Here is a 15,264-nt window from a genome sequence, read left to right on the forward strand (position 1 = left end):
TCATAACCACATACCATGTTACAAAACTGGTCTATCTGAAAATATGTTGTCTTCTCTGGAAAGATATTGCAGAAGATTAATTTTTCTTTTTTTTTTTCTAGGAACTTGAACGAGAAATTACATTTCAGGGTGACAGTGCCATTTATTACTCATTCTATAAAGAACTGCTAAAGGCTCCTTCCTTTGAAAGAGGTACGAAACTAATTTGTTTTATTAACTTTGAAAAGTCCTGTTCTCTTTGGAGATAGTAAAAAACTACAGACTGGGGAGACTAATTTTATTCTCTTATGTAGGTGTATTGGCCAGATTAATCAAAAACTGAATGCTGTCCTAACTTTTCAATGCATTTTTGAAAACAGTATTTAACTATCCTGTATGCCAACAGATTGCCTTTAATCAATACTCTGGGATAGGGTAATATTACTCTTGTGATGTCCTGTATCAAAGTTATCATTGGGTTTGCCTGTGTCACAATAGTGGATCTTCTGCCATGTAAATATAATTTATGTTGAATTTGGGAATGAGGAGTGAAAATTACTGTTTTCCATCCTCTGTCAGAAGAGAGAGCAGTTTCTGTCACAAGCTGATCTGCTCTGTCCTGTCCCTGCCAGAAGTTTTTACTCTTATCAGCTGTGATGAGTAGATGCTGATGAGCACTGAGCATAGGGGACAGAAAGCAACAGGAAGGAGAACAGACTGAGTGACAATGATCTCCTTCCTTTGTGCTCCTGCTCTTTATCCAGCACTGGCTCTGGGGCTTGCTGGCCCTGGGTCCCTAAACCAAAAGGAAACTAAAGCAGTGAAAAGAAGAAGGAGCACTTCAGTGCTTGTTCAGGGAGTTCAGAAGTGTACTGCACTAGCATGGGACTGGAGCTCAGGAGAGAAGAGGATGAACTGTCCTGTCTTGCAGTGGTCAGCCACTGAATCAATTCAGTCCCTTTGTAAAACCTCACTGAAGCTAGTAGAACTAAACTTGTGGTTAGTGTTTTACTGGTTGAACAGTTTCCAGCTGAAGTGTAGCATATCAGCAATACCTGAGGTCTTTGGTACACTCAGTCCCTCGTGACCTCTGGGGATATTGTCCACGCTGTCAGTGGATGGACTGCACGCCTCATTCAGGGATACTGTCTCTGCAAACAGTAGACTTGTGTCTCCAGGGTATTACAAGGCATCCTGTCTTCAAGAGGTTATAAGTCCAGAAAGACCTGGTTTGGCCTACAGACAGCTAAAACTGCAGACCATACACCAAGATATGCTCAGAGCTGGAAACAGTTGTCTGGTTTGACAGTTGCATTGTTTTTGAGCCTTTTGTTCTCCCTCTTATTTTGTTTTGGATTGCTTTTGCTCTTCCTGCTATTGTCCTAAGTATTGACAAGTCTTTTCCTTATTTATAACGTTTTGAAATGATCTTGGAATGATCCTTCAAGTATGGCAGCTTCAATTCCATCTTAACCCCATAGAAAGGCATACTGTGTTTGGTGAATGATTCTTAGAAATATCAGAAATGCAGAGCTGATATTGATGAGGCCATCATACCTGAGGTCTTTCTGGAGACAGATTTAATACATCATGCTCATGCCTGTTAGATCTGTCTCACTCCTTAAGATTTTCCTGTGAAGGTCATCTATAGGAAGTAGTTCCAGCTCTGCAACAGTATGTTACTGAAAAGACTGTGCTTCAGATGATTTGTTTTGGGCCTTCTACTTAAAGACTAGATGAAAAAAGGGTGATAACTTTCTAGCTAGATCAGTAGGTGGAATGATATCTAATATGGAAATTTCTCCTTCCTTTAAGACTAGGTATGGTGAATCAGTCAGCAGCTTTAATAATTTCCCCCTATCTTTGATTATATTTTGGCCTCTTTTAGGCACAGGAGTAGCAAGTCATTCCAATAATAATTTTTTTTTTTGTCTGTAGGTGTTTATGAGTTGACACACAACAATAAGACAATATCACTGAAGACCATAAATGCTGTCCAGCAAATGACTTTGTACCCAGAGTTGATTGCCAGTGTTTTATATCAAGCATCTGGTAGCGAAGTATGTGCATTTCTCCTACTTTCTGCACTTTCATTGTGGTTGTTTTCTGTGTGTATGAGACTTTCTGTGATGTATCCAATGAACACATACATTTTTTGTTGAATGAGTTGAGCTAAGGCTCTCACCAGGTCCAGGTTCTCCTCAGTTCTGATCAGTCTCTGGCATAGGATTTTGGGGATTTAATGCTAACTAGTAACCTTTTCTGTTTCTCTTTACTTCTACAGATTGCTTAGAAATGTCAGGAGTATCTGTGCTATCCATTAAAAACAGGAAAGTTAACTCCTTTGGAGTGTAGAAGTCTGTTATAGTGGTGCCTGTCTACCCATTCTCATAGGGAAGAGCACTTCTGTGGATTACCCTTTTGTCAGTTTCCACTCTCCCCAGGCTTTGTTCTGCTTATGCTGCATACTTGTGTTCTCTCTCGTTGTCTTTCCTTTTTTATTGTTTACTTATTTTGGAACTATTTTTTTCACATCTTTACTTCTTCAAGTTCTTCCATTTTATAACTTCTTCTAGTAGTCCTTTGAATTTTATATCCCACTGCAGCATAGATTTATTCAACCTGACACATAGAGTGTTCAAGCTAAAGCAAACTCAAAAATCATGGCACTGGCAAGCTGAGTCCTGAGTTGTGAGCTTAATTCACACTGGTTTGTTCTTCCTGAGCCCCAAATAAAAGCATGCCCAGTACTTTTCTAGAGTAGGATTCATCTCTTACCTGTTTGTAAAGCACCTAGCACATTGTTAGCAGTAACAAATTGTAAATAGTAATAATTTCCAGCTTCAGCTCAGTTGCCACTTTGTCTCTTCGTTTTTATTTGTAATTTCAGGAAGTTATTGAACCAGTGTATTTCTACATTGGTATAGTTTTTGGACTGCAGGGAATTTATGTGACTGCATTGTTTGTAACCAGTTGGGTTATGAGTGGGACTTGGCTGGCAGGAATGCTGACTGTAGCATGGTTCATTATTAACAGGTAAGAAAAACATCTTTATACAATATAGTTTGTCAATAAGGCATTTTAAAATATTAGTGGATTGAAGTGATTTTAATTAGTGGATTGAAATGCTTTTATTAAGCTTTGTGTTCTCGCTGTGAGAGCAAAATCTTATGGTGAATAGAAAATATTTCCAAGAGATTCATTGATTCTCATGGTGATTTTTTTAATGGAAAGGCCTCCTGTTGTCCAAACCATCCACGTTACCAGTTGAACTGACCTTATGTATGTGTGCAAATACAGGAGTATTCACACACAAATTTATTTTTCAAAAATATTCCTCAGAAGGTTTGTTTTGTGCTGTTGAAGAATGAAGACTAGTGTTCAAAACAGCTGTAAAACAGAACTGCACTCTCTGACCAACTCTAAATATTGTGACAGTTGTCTGGTGGCATAGAAAGAAATGATCAAGTGCATTTTTTTAAATAAAGAATATTTGATTTTTTAATATTCTTTTTGTAGTTGGATTTTCTGCAAAGTGGAATTTTGTTAGATGACTGTAATACCAAGGTTTTTTTTTTTAAATTTTAAAACAATTCACTTGGAATTCCCCTTTCTTACAATAATAGGGAGCCTTATTTGGGCAATGAAAACCTATGTTCATGCTCTTGGTTTTGTCACTGTGGAACTCTGGGGCTTTCTGTGAACTTGAGAGCACTTGAAATAAAAGAACTATGGATCAAACTGTTAAGGATATACCTTTAAAGTTGGACTGTTGGAAAGCATCTTCTAGCAATATGAAGTCATCATGACAGAATCTGTGATTAGGAGGTGAAAATACTGTTCATCAAGCTGGTGTGAACAGTGCAAAGTAGGAAAAATGGTGAATAACTCTGTAAGACTTTTCAACAATGAATAAGATTAAACAGTGTCAACAAAATGAAAAGTTTAGTAGTTAAAAAAGCTTTGAGTATGCCTCTGTGAGAGGCTTCAGAGGGAAAAATGAAAGGTGATGCTTTTAAATACCTAAATGATAAAGGAGCTTGAGGCTCCTTTTTAAAGGCATAGTAGACACAAAGAAAACTGTGTACCTCTGAGACTTATGCCTTTGATCACATTTGAAAGCGTGGCTTGTGCTTCTGAGTCACTTTATCACTTTTAAAAACTTTCACCTACACCTCTAATTGTGTGGATACTGTCAAGTCATTCCATGAGAAAACCCTGCATGCTCCCCATCCATCTTTAATCTCTTGTTTTGCTGGGCAGAATTTTTCCCTGTAGATGAAATATTTGCTGCTTCTGCTGCTGTGGGGGAGCACCAGTTTGTATCCTAAGTATGTTGTGCTCAACTACCTAAATCACTTGTTTAAAACCTATTGTATGAGAAGTGAAAGGAATCTTTTGTGTCAGCTGTGAGCTGATTTTCATTGCAGGTGAAAAGGCTCGAGGCAGTTGCTTTTTGGCTTCAGTCCTATAAATGCCAGCTAATGTGGAAACTGCTAAATAGATGAGTAAAGATTGGGCCTTCCATGCTGTTAATAAATTGGTGAACTGTATCAGGAGCAGAATTGTGTCAGTGTTACTTTGCACCAAAATCAGGAAAAGTTTGCTTCTAAGGCCACATTTACAACTAGAAGTGACACTTAGGCTTTCCTTGATATTTCGTACCATAAATATTTTAATGTTTTTGTTTCTTTGTACTTTATTCTAGGACAGATACAACAAGAATTGATTACTCCATACCATCAAGAGAAAATTGGGCTTTGCCATATTTTGCATGTCAAGTAGCAGCTCTCACAGGCTATTTAAAAAAGAACCTGAACTGTTCTGCTGAGGTAAAGCAAAATTAGTTTCTTAATAAAGAGCTGCTGCTCTGGGTTAGTTACTTCTGCTATTGTTGCCCTTCTAGGCAGAAAACAGTAGATGTTTTGTTTCTTCTTTTCAAAAGGTCCAGTTGGATTTCACCTAGGTATGTGCAGTTTTTGCTAAGCAACTTGTGCCCTACCTTGTTGTGCCCCCAGGAGGGTTCAGAGAGAACAGTGTGGTAATAGACCATGTGCTGCTTTTTTTTTAATAAACCAAGGCAGAATTTTTCCTATGTAAACTGCTTTCCTTGAAGAAGATGGTTTTTACTTTCTTTCCCTGTCTCTCAAAAATGTTAATTTTGGTTGGCTTGAAATGTTTTTGAATATTTCAGTAATTACTTTCTTCCATCTGAAAGTTAAGCACATCTGTAGTCAGTATTTTAATTGTATCTCAGAATAATAATTAATTTCCGTAGTTTATGCTTTAATGACCTCTCAGTTACTTAGTGACAGGCATGCATGGGTACAAAATTAATGCTTTTTCTTTTCTTTTTTTCTTCTAGAAATTTTGTTATCTTTTGGTGAATGCCTCAACATATACCTTTGTGATGATGTGGGAATACAGTCATTATCTCCTGTTTGTCCAGGCTGTTTCTCTTTTCCTGCTAGACAGCTTTGCCCTGGCACAGACAGAGAAGGTATTGGAACTTTTCAGCCTACTGATACTTAGAGGCAGCCTCTGAGGTGCCTGCCATTCATACTGCCCAGAAGCTCCAGAGGGCACAAGAGACTGAGTGATGAGTGTCTTGCAGCATGGGCCCAGCTGAAGTGCATGTGATATCCATCAGAAGAATAAAATAACTTTAAACTGAGCCTCTTTTGAACTGCTGTATTTAGGATAGAAGCCAAACAAAGCTTCTGAGACCTGAAACATCCTTGGAGAGCTAAAAGACTGATGAATGATAGTCTTCCCTTTTGGCATAGCTGCCTCTTCTTTTCTTTTTTCCTATTCACAGCAGGGTGTGCAGACCAAAGAAGTGCTCTGTTGGCTCTGTGCACTTAAAGGGCTCACTTTCACCCTCAGTGGCCTGTCCTCCAGTGATTTGCCCATAAATAGACCAGACAGATATTGAAGGCCAATTGATTTTTCAATGCAAGAAAGTATTTAAATTTATTCTGCAAAATGCTTCTTAGAAATGTTGCAACAATAAGGCATTTTTGTTTTGCCTGTTGCAGTTGTTTATATGCTCCTTTGTACAAGATTGCCTTCTGGCTTTATTAGGTGTCAAACTGCATGTGATTCTACTTCTTCACCTCTTCTTTCAGTTTCTTTTTATTCTGTTCCTCAGCAGCTGGAAATGTTTGATCTATTATAATTCAAATCAGAGTGCATAAGAGAGTAAATGGGTGTTTTGGTAAAAGTCTGAAGAATCAAGCATCAAGGTTTATAAGATTTGCTTATCAAATAGTAAATAACAGCAAGTATAGATGTCTGAGTATTCATTTCTGAGACAGGTTAATGAACAAGTTATTTTGAGGGGAAGGAAGGCACCTGTTTGCAGGTGAGCTCTGTCACAAACTGTGTGTTCTCACTGGTGCTTGTAGTTACTGCTTTGTGCTGCATCACAGGGAGGTGTTACTGAATGGGGAGACCTGGTAAAATACTCCTGCTTCTGGCATTTTTACAGAATTCTTGTGAAGTAATTGCCCATTAGTTACTGGGGCTGACCAGGATCATTTTCATGTGCAGTGCTTTCCAGCTGAATGGTACCTTGCTAGACACATGAGTTGAAGGATTGAGATCTGTTAATCCCCTGATGAACAGAGGAAGTGAGCTATCTACTGCTCTAAAAAGAAGTATTTATATCCACTATAGTTTTATTTTATTGTTTCTTTTTTTCTTCAACAGGTGCACGAGGTATACAGAATCTACCTGTTTTCTCTCATTGTGGGGTACCTGCTGCAGTTTGAAAATTCAGCCTTACTAGTGTCACCATTACTGAGTCTTGTGGTAGCTTTAATGCTCTCTAAATCCCTTCAGGTAAACTAGACTTTCTTCTAACCCAGAGTGTAGTTTTAAAATTTAAACTGAACTCCAAAATGATACAACATTCTTTAAATATTTTTGCAGATGAATATGAAAAAAAGTACATTTGTGTCAAGATTGCTGAAAATAATGTATATTTATTTGGTACTTACAGTAGCAGTGACACTAAACTTCTTATTAAAGGTAAGATTCCTCTGAACATGTAATTTTAATTTCAGAATCTAAATGGAAAGTTGAAGATATATCTTGAAAGTATCTTCTGAAGCATTGCTTATCTTATTGATACAACAGTTCATGGCTTAATTCATAGTCAGTGTGAGTACTAAAAATTCCGTCATTTTGTAGCAACTCAGACAGCTTGGTCTTGTTGGGGTTTTGGTCTTCTGGGTTGAAATAGTACAGAAATACTCTTTGAAAGACATTTTATGTGTTTTATAAATATGACCTTTGTTATAACTTGAATGGCCTCTACTCTGAGTATTAAAACAATATTGTTGTGCATGGTGACACAATAGCCAGAAGCAAGTATGAGTAGTCTTAGGGAAGATACTAATTTTCAATTACATTTCAAGTAAAGCATGGCAACAGAGGCTTTCACCTCATGTAGGGGTCAGTTAGGAGTTGAGATTACACAGTGGGATTTTAGCCTGGTCTTGTATTTCAACTAGCAATTCCCTCTTGCTGGCCTTTTACACATATTTTTGTGCTTTTCTTCTATGTCTCAAACTCACCATGGTTGTGTTAATTAAAAATATTAACTGAAAAGTAGAGAAACTACTAAACTCTAGAAGGCTTGAAAGAATGCTCACATATAATTATTTCCTTGTGCCATTCAGGCTGATTAGCCTTGCTGTATCTCCAGGAAAATAAGATCTAACCTTGAAAAATATGAATTAAATTGCAGTTATGAGTAAGTTACAGAACTTTAGGCAGCTCAGACAATCTGTATGAATATTACAAATGCTGATGACTTTTATTTAGCTGCAGTCCTATTTTCTAATGGAGCCAAGCATGGCACTCTTAGGCTTGTTTGAGAGTAAGTCTGTTTCTTATGATCCTTTTTACACTGCTCAGTAGTCTTTTGACAGCTTATTGGCAGCTTTTCACTTGCCCTCCTGTTGTGGTATGGGAGTGGCATGAAGGCATTAACATTCTCAAGGAAATCCTAAATATAGATTTGTTGAAGTGAAGGTTTACAATACTATACCAGTACCTTAATAGGCACACTTAATCCATTTTGTTAGTTTTAACTAAATCTTGAATGGTTGATTGTTACCGACATTTTGTAATCTGAACAAAATTAACTGAACTATGTGAAAACTGCTTCCAGCATTTCCTATGATTTTTCTCTGCTAAATTAATTTTCAGATGTTCATTCCTCATAAAGAAAATGAGCATTTGCTGAAGTTCATTGAAGTAAAACTTGGCTTAAACACAACTAAGTAAGTTTATTTAAACTCTTTACACCTCCCAGACTTTTACACTTTCCAAACTTTTGAAACTACTCAGAGAAGTGTAACATTTCAGTGGCTTGTGAGAGTTTTGTAGTGGAGCTAGGGAAATAGTTTAGTTATTTGTTGTCTGGTTTAAGATTGATGTAAAAAAAAAAAAAAGCACATACAGAATTTACTTAGGGTATTGAGGTTTCTGAGGCACTTCAGTATTTTTCATGCCTTGGGGTGAAAGCATTTCATGGATTTTTGTTCTCTTGTGATGTTGGAAAGTGAAAACTTTCTGTATCCTGTCTAGTGTTTCTAATAAGACTTGAAAGCAAAGATAATAGGGTAAAGGTGGCAGTGCTTTTTATACCTTGGAAAACAAGGCTCTGGAAAGAGTCATGAACTGTTGATGCTATCTCAAAAGAGGCTTGGGTTGTGGGTACCCCCAATACTTCCTGTATGTTTTGGAAGAAATTAGGACAAGGAACATCTTAAAAGTCACAGGGAATTGTGATTCTAAGAAAAAGTATCTGTAAAAGAGTTGGATATTGGACTGCAAGAAGATGTCATGGCAACAGATTTTCTGGAAGACTTCCAATGGAGTGTTAGTAAGGACTGGCACAGTCCTGGACCCAAGCCAAGACTTGCAATTTTGTGCAGGATTTGGAACTCTCTCCAAAGAACTGCATGTCTCTTACAAAAAAACCACTTCACAGCCTTTCAGGAGAATAAGTGGAAAATGACATCACACCCAACTGAATCTGCTGGGGAACTTTTGAAGACAAGATGCAGTGACGTTGACTACGATGCATTGTTTAACACACACACACATACCCATTAAGTGTTTTGCAAGAAAAGAAAGGACTCCTGGTCAGGATTTCAGTTTATTCAGCTCCCAAGTATTAATGGATTTCTCTTTTGTTTTTTCCCCTGGGGCCTTACTTAACATCACTTTTCAGACTGTCAGACTCTCCAATGAAGCCAGAGATTGAGACAAACTGGATGCCTTTACGCCTGGAACACTGTGTATCTGTGTATTGGAATTATGATTTGCAGCACAAGAGCTTCAAGATCTGTCTTTTAAGGCCAGTTTGGACATGCCCAGCTGTTAATCTTTAAACTGATTCTGCCTAATTGAAAGTGGTTCTGTCCTCTAGTCTTCCTTGGGAGAAAATGAAAAGAAGGAGGAAAGCAAAACAAAAACAAGAATACATTTACAGCACCACATACTGCACCAGTTCCAGTTGAGAATGCTCACTGACAGTGCTTCTTATTATCTTCCTGCTGCTAACTGAGAGAGAAGAATGATTAAGTGGCTTCAGCTACAGAACTAGAATTTCAACATTAAGGATTTTATTCCTGGCAGAGCCTCAGGCTTCTTTGTGATCTCAGATGACCACTTTCCCTTCTTCATCTCCTTTTTAGGAATGAGGACAAGCATACCTTCTTGCATCAATATCTCTAAAATCTTAATCCACTGTGACAGGATTCTTTTGGTCCCCATTATGGAGTTATATGGGAGGTTGGGCTTTTGTGATATAAAGGACTTGTAGTCTGGTCTCTTCAGATCACAAATACTTTTTGGAAAGTTAAATTTTTGACAGTTACTTTAAAGAGTATTTGCAAAGCAGTTTCAAATAATAAAAAGATAACTTTTCAACGAATTTCAACGAATATCCTATGACATGAATAGGTTAAACTTCTATTATTTTGTGCTGGGTTGTTGGGTTTTTTAATAATCTATGGGATATTGTTACTGTTTTTAATGGAATGTTTTTGCCTTACTAGGAATTTCACAATGAATTGGCTCCTTTGTCAAGAATCTCTTCAGGCACCCTCCCAAGACTTTTTTTTGCGACTAACACAGTCATCACTGTTGCCTTTTTATATTTTAGTATTAATTATCTGCTTTTTTTCTGTAACTCAGGTCATTTTTAGAAGAATTTGGTAAGTAACTTGTTTATATGAAAACTAATTAAAAATAAGAGGCTTCTGGATACCTCAGGGAATGGTCATCATCTTTGTTGCTCAAAAGTTTGTCGTACCATTGAGCTTGTCAGGTTGTAAGCACCAGTGGGAAGGCCCACCAGAGCCTCCTAAAGAAAAGCCCTTTAATGAGGAGGCTCTTGAGCATCCCTCCTGTCAGAAAAGGGATTGTCATTGGTTTGTTTCCCTGCAGGTGCAATTCCTGCAGAGCTCTGGCTAATGTTTGCTGTTTGTGTATGATAGAGAAAGATGATATATCTGTAGTTCTCCTTCCCACAGCAAAGTTACCTGATTGTTGCTAGAATTTGTTTTTCTGTTTTGGATTTGGGGTTTTTGTTTTGTTTTGTTTTTCAAGTTTACATGTTGAGAAAGATGAGATGGGTGTAGCTGAGAGGACTTTGGATTTCTAATGATTCACTGTTGGTTTTTTAAAACACTTGTTTACTGTGATAAGGTCCACTAGCCTTTGCTGTTTGGAACAGAGCTGAAGTGAAACTGACTCAATTAGTTTTAGTTTCACAGTGATTCACAGTTCCCTTGAGAGAAGGAGTAGTGGAATTGTCTTTGTAAAAAGACTAAAAGTAACAACACTGTAGATCCTAGCATAAGTTGTCTTGGAAACTCAGTGGTTAGGAAATTATCTCTTCCTGGTAGAAGATGGATGGTGTAGCTGCTCAGATACTGGAACAAATTTCTCACTTGTCTGCAGCAAAAATCAATAGGTTTATTTCAAGGATGAAGGCTTCTAACAGATAAAGATTATGCTGCTATAAATGAAAATGTCAGGTTGGATGTGTGATAGGATATTTGGAACAATGGAGTAAACTCCTTATTGTTTGCTAGTGGTTAAAATAACTATTTATTACTTTGTAATGAGGCAGTGACTACACTATGTCCAACACCTTTTTAAAGAAAAGCTTAAAATAAACCTTCTCCTCTCTCTTTTTTTTTAAATTTTTTTAATCAGTTAATAATCCCAATTTTTTTTCTAATTTTTATAAGGAAGCTTATTATAAAGATATAACCTGAAATCACATAATGGTAGAAGGAATTGTTATGTATTATGCCTTGCTATCTTTCATTTCAAGATTTTGACAATTATTTTTATTTATAATATATTACTACAATTTATAATAATGTGACTAAAAGCTACTTTTTTAATCTTTGTTGTACTCACATTCCATACACGATTATCATCCTACAGATTCCATAATTCTTTACCAAGATAATGCTATGAAGGAACTTAAAATGCATGTTCAGCATGATTGGTCTAAATGTTTGTGCAAGAGCAAATTAGACTGGCTCTTGGTGCTGAATTACCTTAAAGTAAGATTTATGGTCATAGGCAGTGTGATCCCATTGTATTAATTTGCTCCAGAGAGGTTGAAATCTAAAACAAGGGACAGGAGTACTGATAGGTCATTCATCAAGTACAAAGAGCAAGTAAACAGTGCAATAGTATTATATGCTATCAGATGGAATGATCTCAGTGCACTGCTGACTTAAAAGTATTTTTATTGGCACCTTTTCCTGGGATAGTATCTGAATTAAGTGATGTTTCGTTTTTTCCAACTGCAGTGGTGAACCACTGAAAGAAACAGTTAAACTTGAGGATGGTCGTATTGGAGAGAGGCCAGAAATAGTTTATCATGTAATTCACACAATTTTGCTTGGCTGTCTAGCAATGTGTTTGGAAGGGTAAGTCTGATTTTGATGTATCTGTCTTGAAAGAGTTCCTTACTGGACATGATATGCTGCTTATCCCTTTGAAATTCACCTTTTCAGAAATAATTTTGGCATATAGTGATATTACTTAGGAGTAGTCAAAGGTAATTTTGGTTATAAATTGGATATGGTTATATGAACATGGTGCTTGGTCTCTTTAATGTTTTCCAAGCTTTAATGCAGCAAGATCCAAGACATTATTTGAATCACAATTTAATTACATTCCTTATGGTATTTATGTATATAACTGTGCTGTAATTATTTTTAGGAAGAGTTTATGTAGTGTTGTGATGAACAGAATACTTCTGGACTATTGGGACATGGAAGATTTCTTATCCATCTTCTTGTGTGTAGGCTACCACAAAGTGTGCCTTTGCTTGACACATTAAAGCAGTAGCAGAACTAATTTCAAAAGTACTGTGGTAGTCCTTAAAGCTAGAGAAGCTGATGTTGGGGAGACATTATTGTTCTAATCTTGTTTCTCAGCTTAATCAGCTTGAATATGTTAGGTTTGTGTTTTTATTAGGCTCCTCATCCTAAAATCTAAATTCACAAATATTGCTTAAAGTGAGCAGACTGTTGTGTTATCCTGCAGTTGCTCTAAGTTGACTAGTCTACCCTTAAGAGGCAGACAACACCAGCAAATCATAAATTGTTAATTAAATATTTTCCTTTCCTTTCTTCAGGAACTCCCTTATAGTACATTGTCTGTACAGCTTTGCTGAATAGCTGCTTTTTATCCCTTCTTGGCTGGAAAAACACAACAGCCAAGTGACTTTACTATTCTCTTTGTTTTTCTTTCATCCTCCCCTGAACTCTGTGAAGGATTTTGTCATCTTTTACCTTGGATCTTGCTCCTGTATCTGACAGCAAATACTCAGGTGCCAGCTCTTCTGCTAGAGATTTCCTTGGTTTGCCTTCTAGTACATCAAAGTTGACCTCAGATTGTTTGAACATCCAGACTATGTTTGACAAAGGAAAAAAATCTGAATGCTTTTATAAGAGTTTGAGTATAGAGGCATACACAGGGTCCCAACTAAGTTATTGCAGTGTTTTTCAGAATGAAATATCTATGGACACCTTATGTTTGCATGCTTGCTGCATTTGGTGTGTGCTCTCCTGAACTTTGGATGACGCTTTTCAAGTGGCTTCGACTGAAAGCTGTGCACCCAATACTGCTGGTGAGTTGCTATTTCAAAGTCTTGTGTATGGAAAATACAGCTAGCAAGCATATAACTTTGCAAACATGGACCCATGAAAGAACCCGTGAAAACAACAGGTTCTGTGAGCAATGGATCACATATGGTCTGTTTTTTCTGTGCTTTTATTCTTGGTATCATGTGTTCTCTGGTACCTGGCAATAAAGTTGCATCCCCACTACAACCTTTCCTCATAAAGAGCAGGGCTGTCTTCATCTTCCTTTTTTCAACTTCTTTTAAGAAATCTTTGAGACCTCAATCTCTCTGTCATATCTAGTTGGGTTTGGTCAAGGTCATGCACTTACTAGAAGGAATGCAGGATAAAAAGTACTGGTGCACAGGAAAGACATAAGCTTTGTTTCATGGGAAATGGATCTTAAAATGGTGTAGGAAGGTGTATTTAACTGCTGAGAGTAAAACTGCTTCATAAGAAATGGCAAGTTGAATTGTTTGTGTAAGATTTGTTCATGTAGGGCCATTGTAGAGAAGTGTTGTGACTCAAGATAAACTTGTGTTACAGAGCAACTCCCCTGACTTTATTATCAACATGACAAGATACTTTGTGTGATTTTTAGCAGCTTTGTGTATTGGTTTTATTAATAAAATAGAGATAGGATATTGCTTACCTTAAATTCAAGAGGTTTATAGGCATAAATATATTATATTTAGAGGTTCATTATGTCTTACTGTGAAAATACCATACACTGCTATATCAGAAACAGTGACTGTAGTCTTTCAGTTGAGGAGTAACCTTATGTTCAGGTACATGGTAAGCACATTCTTTTATATACTTCATGTTTTCTGTGATGTACAGCTGCTTTTTTACTATTAACAAGTAGATGTGTTAGTGCCTTATAATCAAAGGAATGCCTTGTGTGCATTCCTGACCAAACGTTTTTTGTACCATACAAAGCTGCTTTCTCCTTGCAAAGCAAAAATTGTATCAGCTAGAATGATGGTGTGCTGAGGGATGGGTTTCTGGGTCTTGCACATCAATAATGCTAATCTGAACAAAAGCATCAGCAAGATCAGAGGTTTGAAATGCTTGGGGTTTTTTTCCTTTTTCATAGCATTTGAATGTGAGGTGTTTACCCTCTTCTGTTCCCTGCGTCATGTGCACAAGGAATCATTGTTACTTATGTAGTAAATTTAATGTCCCTGAAATTGGTGGTAAAGTTTTTGTAAGTCAACTGAAGCCTTCCATGCTAAATTAGGCAAATTCTTGTTTAAGGAAAGTTTTTTTGCCTGGTAGAAAGCCACTAAGTTTCACCTACTGTCACTCTAAGGTTTCAGGCATGAATATTGCTCACTGTGTGAGCAGAATCAACAGACACTTCAGTGTTGGAGAATGGTACATAATACATTTTCTCTAACATGCACTTTCTAGGCTCTTATTCTGAGTATGGCAGTTCCCACTATAATTGGATTCAGCTTGTGGAAAGAGGTAAGAAAAATACCTTTGTGGAGTTTTCTTTGTATGTAGGCACAATATGAGTCAAAATGATGAGCAAAAATAATTAAATGTACTTGGTGAAATTAAATATATGTCACGAAATTGAAGCTGCCATCCATTGAAAATATGTTTAGTTTTTAAAAGAAACTTTACTTTTTTCAGTGTAAAGTATTTGACAATTTAATTTTTTAAAGATCACTTATTGTAATTGAATTTAAATGAAGACTTTATTGTATTGAGCTGTTAAGCTTTGGGTGTATAAACTGGCTCAACAAAGAAAATACTGCCAAGTGAAAACTCAGGATGTTGAAAACTATGTTACCTCAATTTTAGTTTTAGTGAAAAGAACTAAAGCTAGATGAAGTAAAATTACAGGAGGCCATATGCAAATAAGGTGTTTGAAAAGCTCCATCAAATTACAATGGAGTTAAATTCTTTGTGCAAACCATTGTGTTAAGGTGTGTACCTACTACAATACAGGGAAGAAAAGCCACAGATGTTCCATGTTTAAATGAATACTTAGTTCTTTATTTCAATCACAAATAAACTGGGGGTGGAGTATTTGGAAATTGTTTTTTAAGGTCCTGTGACTGCAAAAGGTGTGTGAAACATCTCATGAAGTGTAATCTTCTGC

General features: G+C 36.8%; 1 protein-coding gene across 3 annotated transcripts in view; it reads left to right on the forward strand.

Annotated features, from left to right (window-relative positions):
* The window catches only part of DPY19L4 (dpy-19 like 4), a 31,171-nt gene that overhangs the window by 5,653 nt on the left and 10,254 nt on the right, over positions 1-15,264 (forward strand). For 2 of the 3 annotated variants that reach the window (XM_079301571.1, XM_079301572.1), the window contains exons 4-15: positions 102-192; positions 1,918-2,039; positions 2,870-3,015; positions 4,688-4,811; positions 5,345-5,479; positions 6,691-6,822; positions 6,913-7,011; positions 8,197-8,270; positions 10,056-10,214; positions 11,832-11,951; positions 13,039-13,159; positions 14,565-14,621. In XM_079301571.1, coding sequence (XP_079157697.1) covers positions 102-192; positions 1,918-2,039; positions 2,870-3,015; positions 4,688-4,811; positions 5,345-5,479; positions 6,691-6,822; positions 6,913-7,011; positions 8,197-8,270; positions 10,056-10,214; positions 11,832-11,951; positions 13,039-13,159; positions 14,565-14,621 — 1,380 coding nt within the window. The remainder of the gene's footprint in view (positions 1-101; positions 193-1,917; positions 2,040-2,869; positions 3,016-4,687; positions 4,812-5,344; positions 5,480-6,690; positions 6,823-6,912; positions 7,012-8,196; positions 8,271-10,055; positions 10,215-11,831; positions 11,952-13,038; positions 13,160-14,564; positions 14,622-15,264) is intronic. The other variant, XM_079301573.1, reaches the window with a different exon arrangement.

This window comes from Erithacus rubecula (assembly GCF_903797595.1).
Source record: "Erithacus rubecula genome assembly, chromosome: 3".
NCBI classification, from domain to species: Eukaryota; Metazoa; Chordata; class Aves; order Passeriformes; family Muscicapidae; genus Erithacus; species Erithacus rubecula.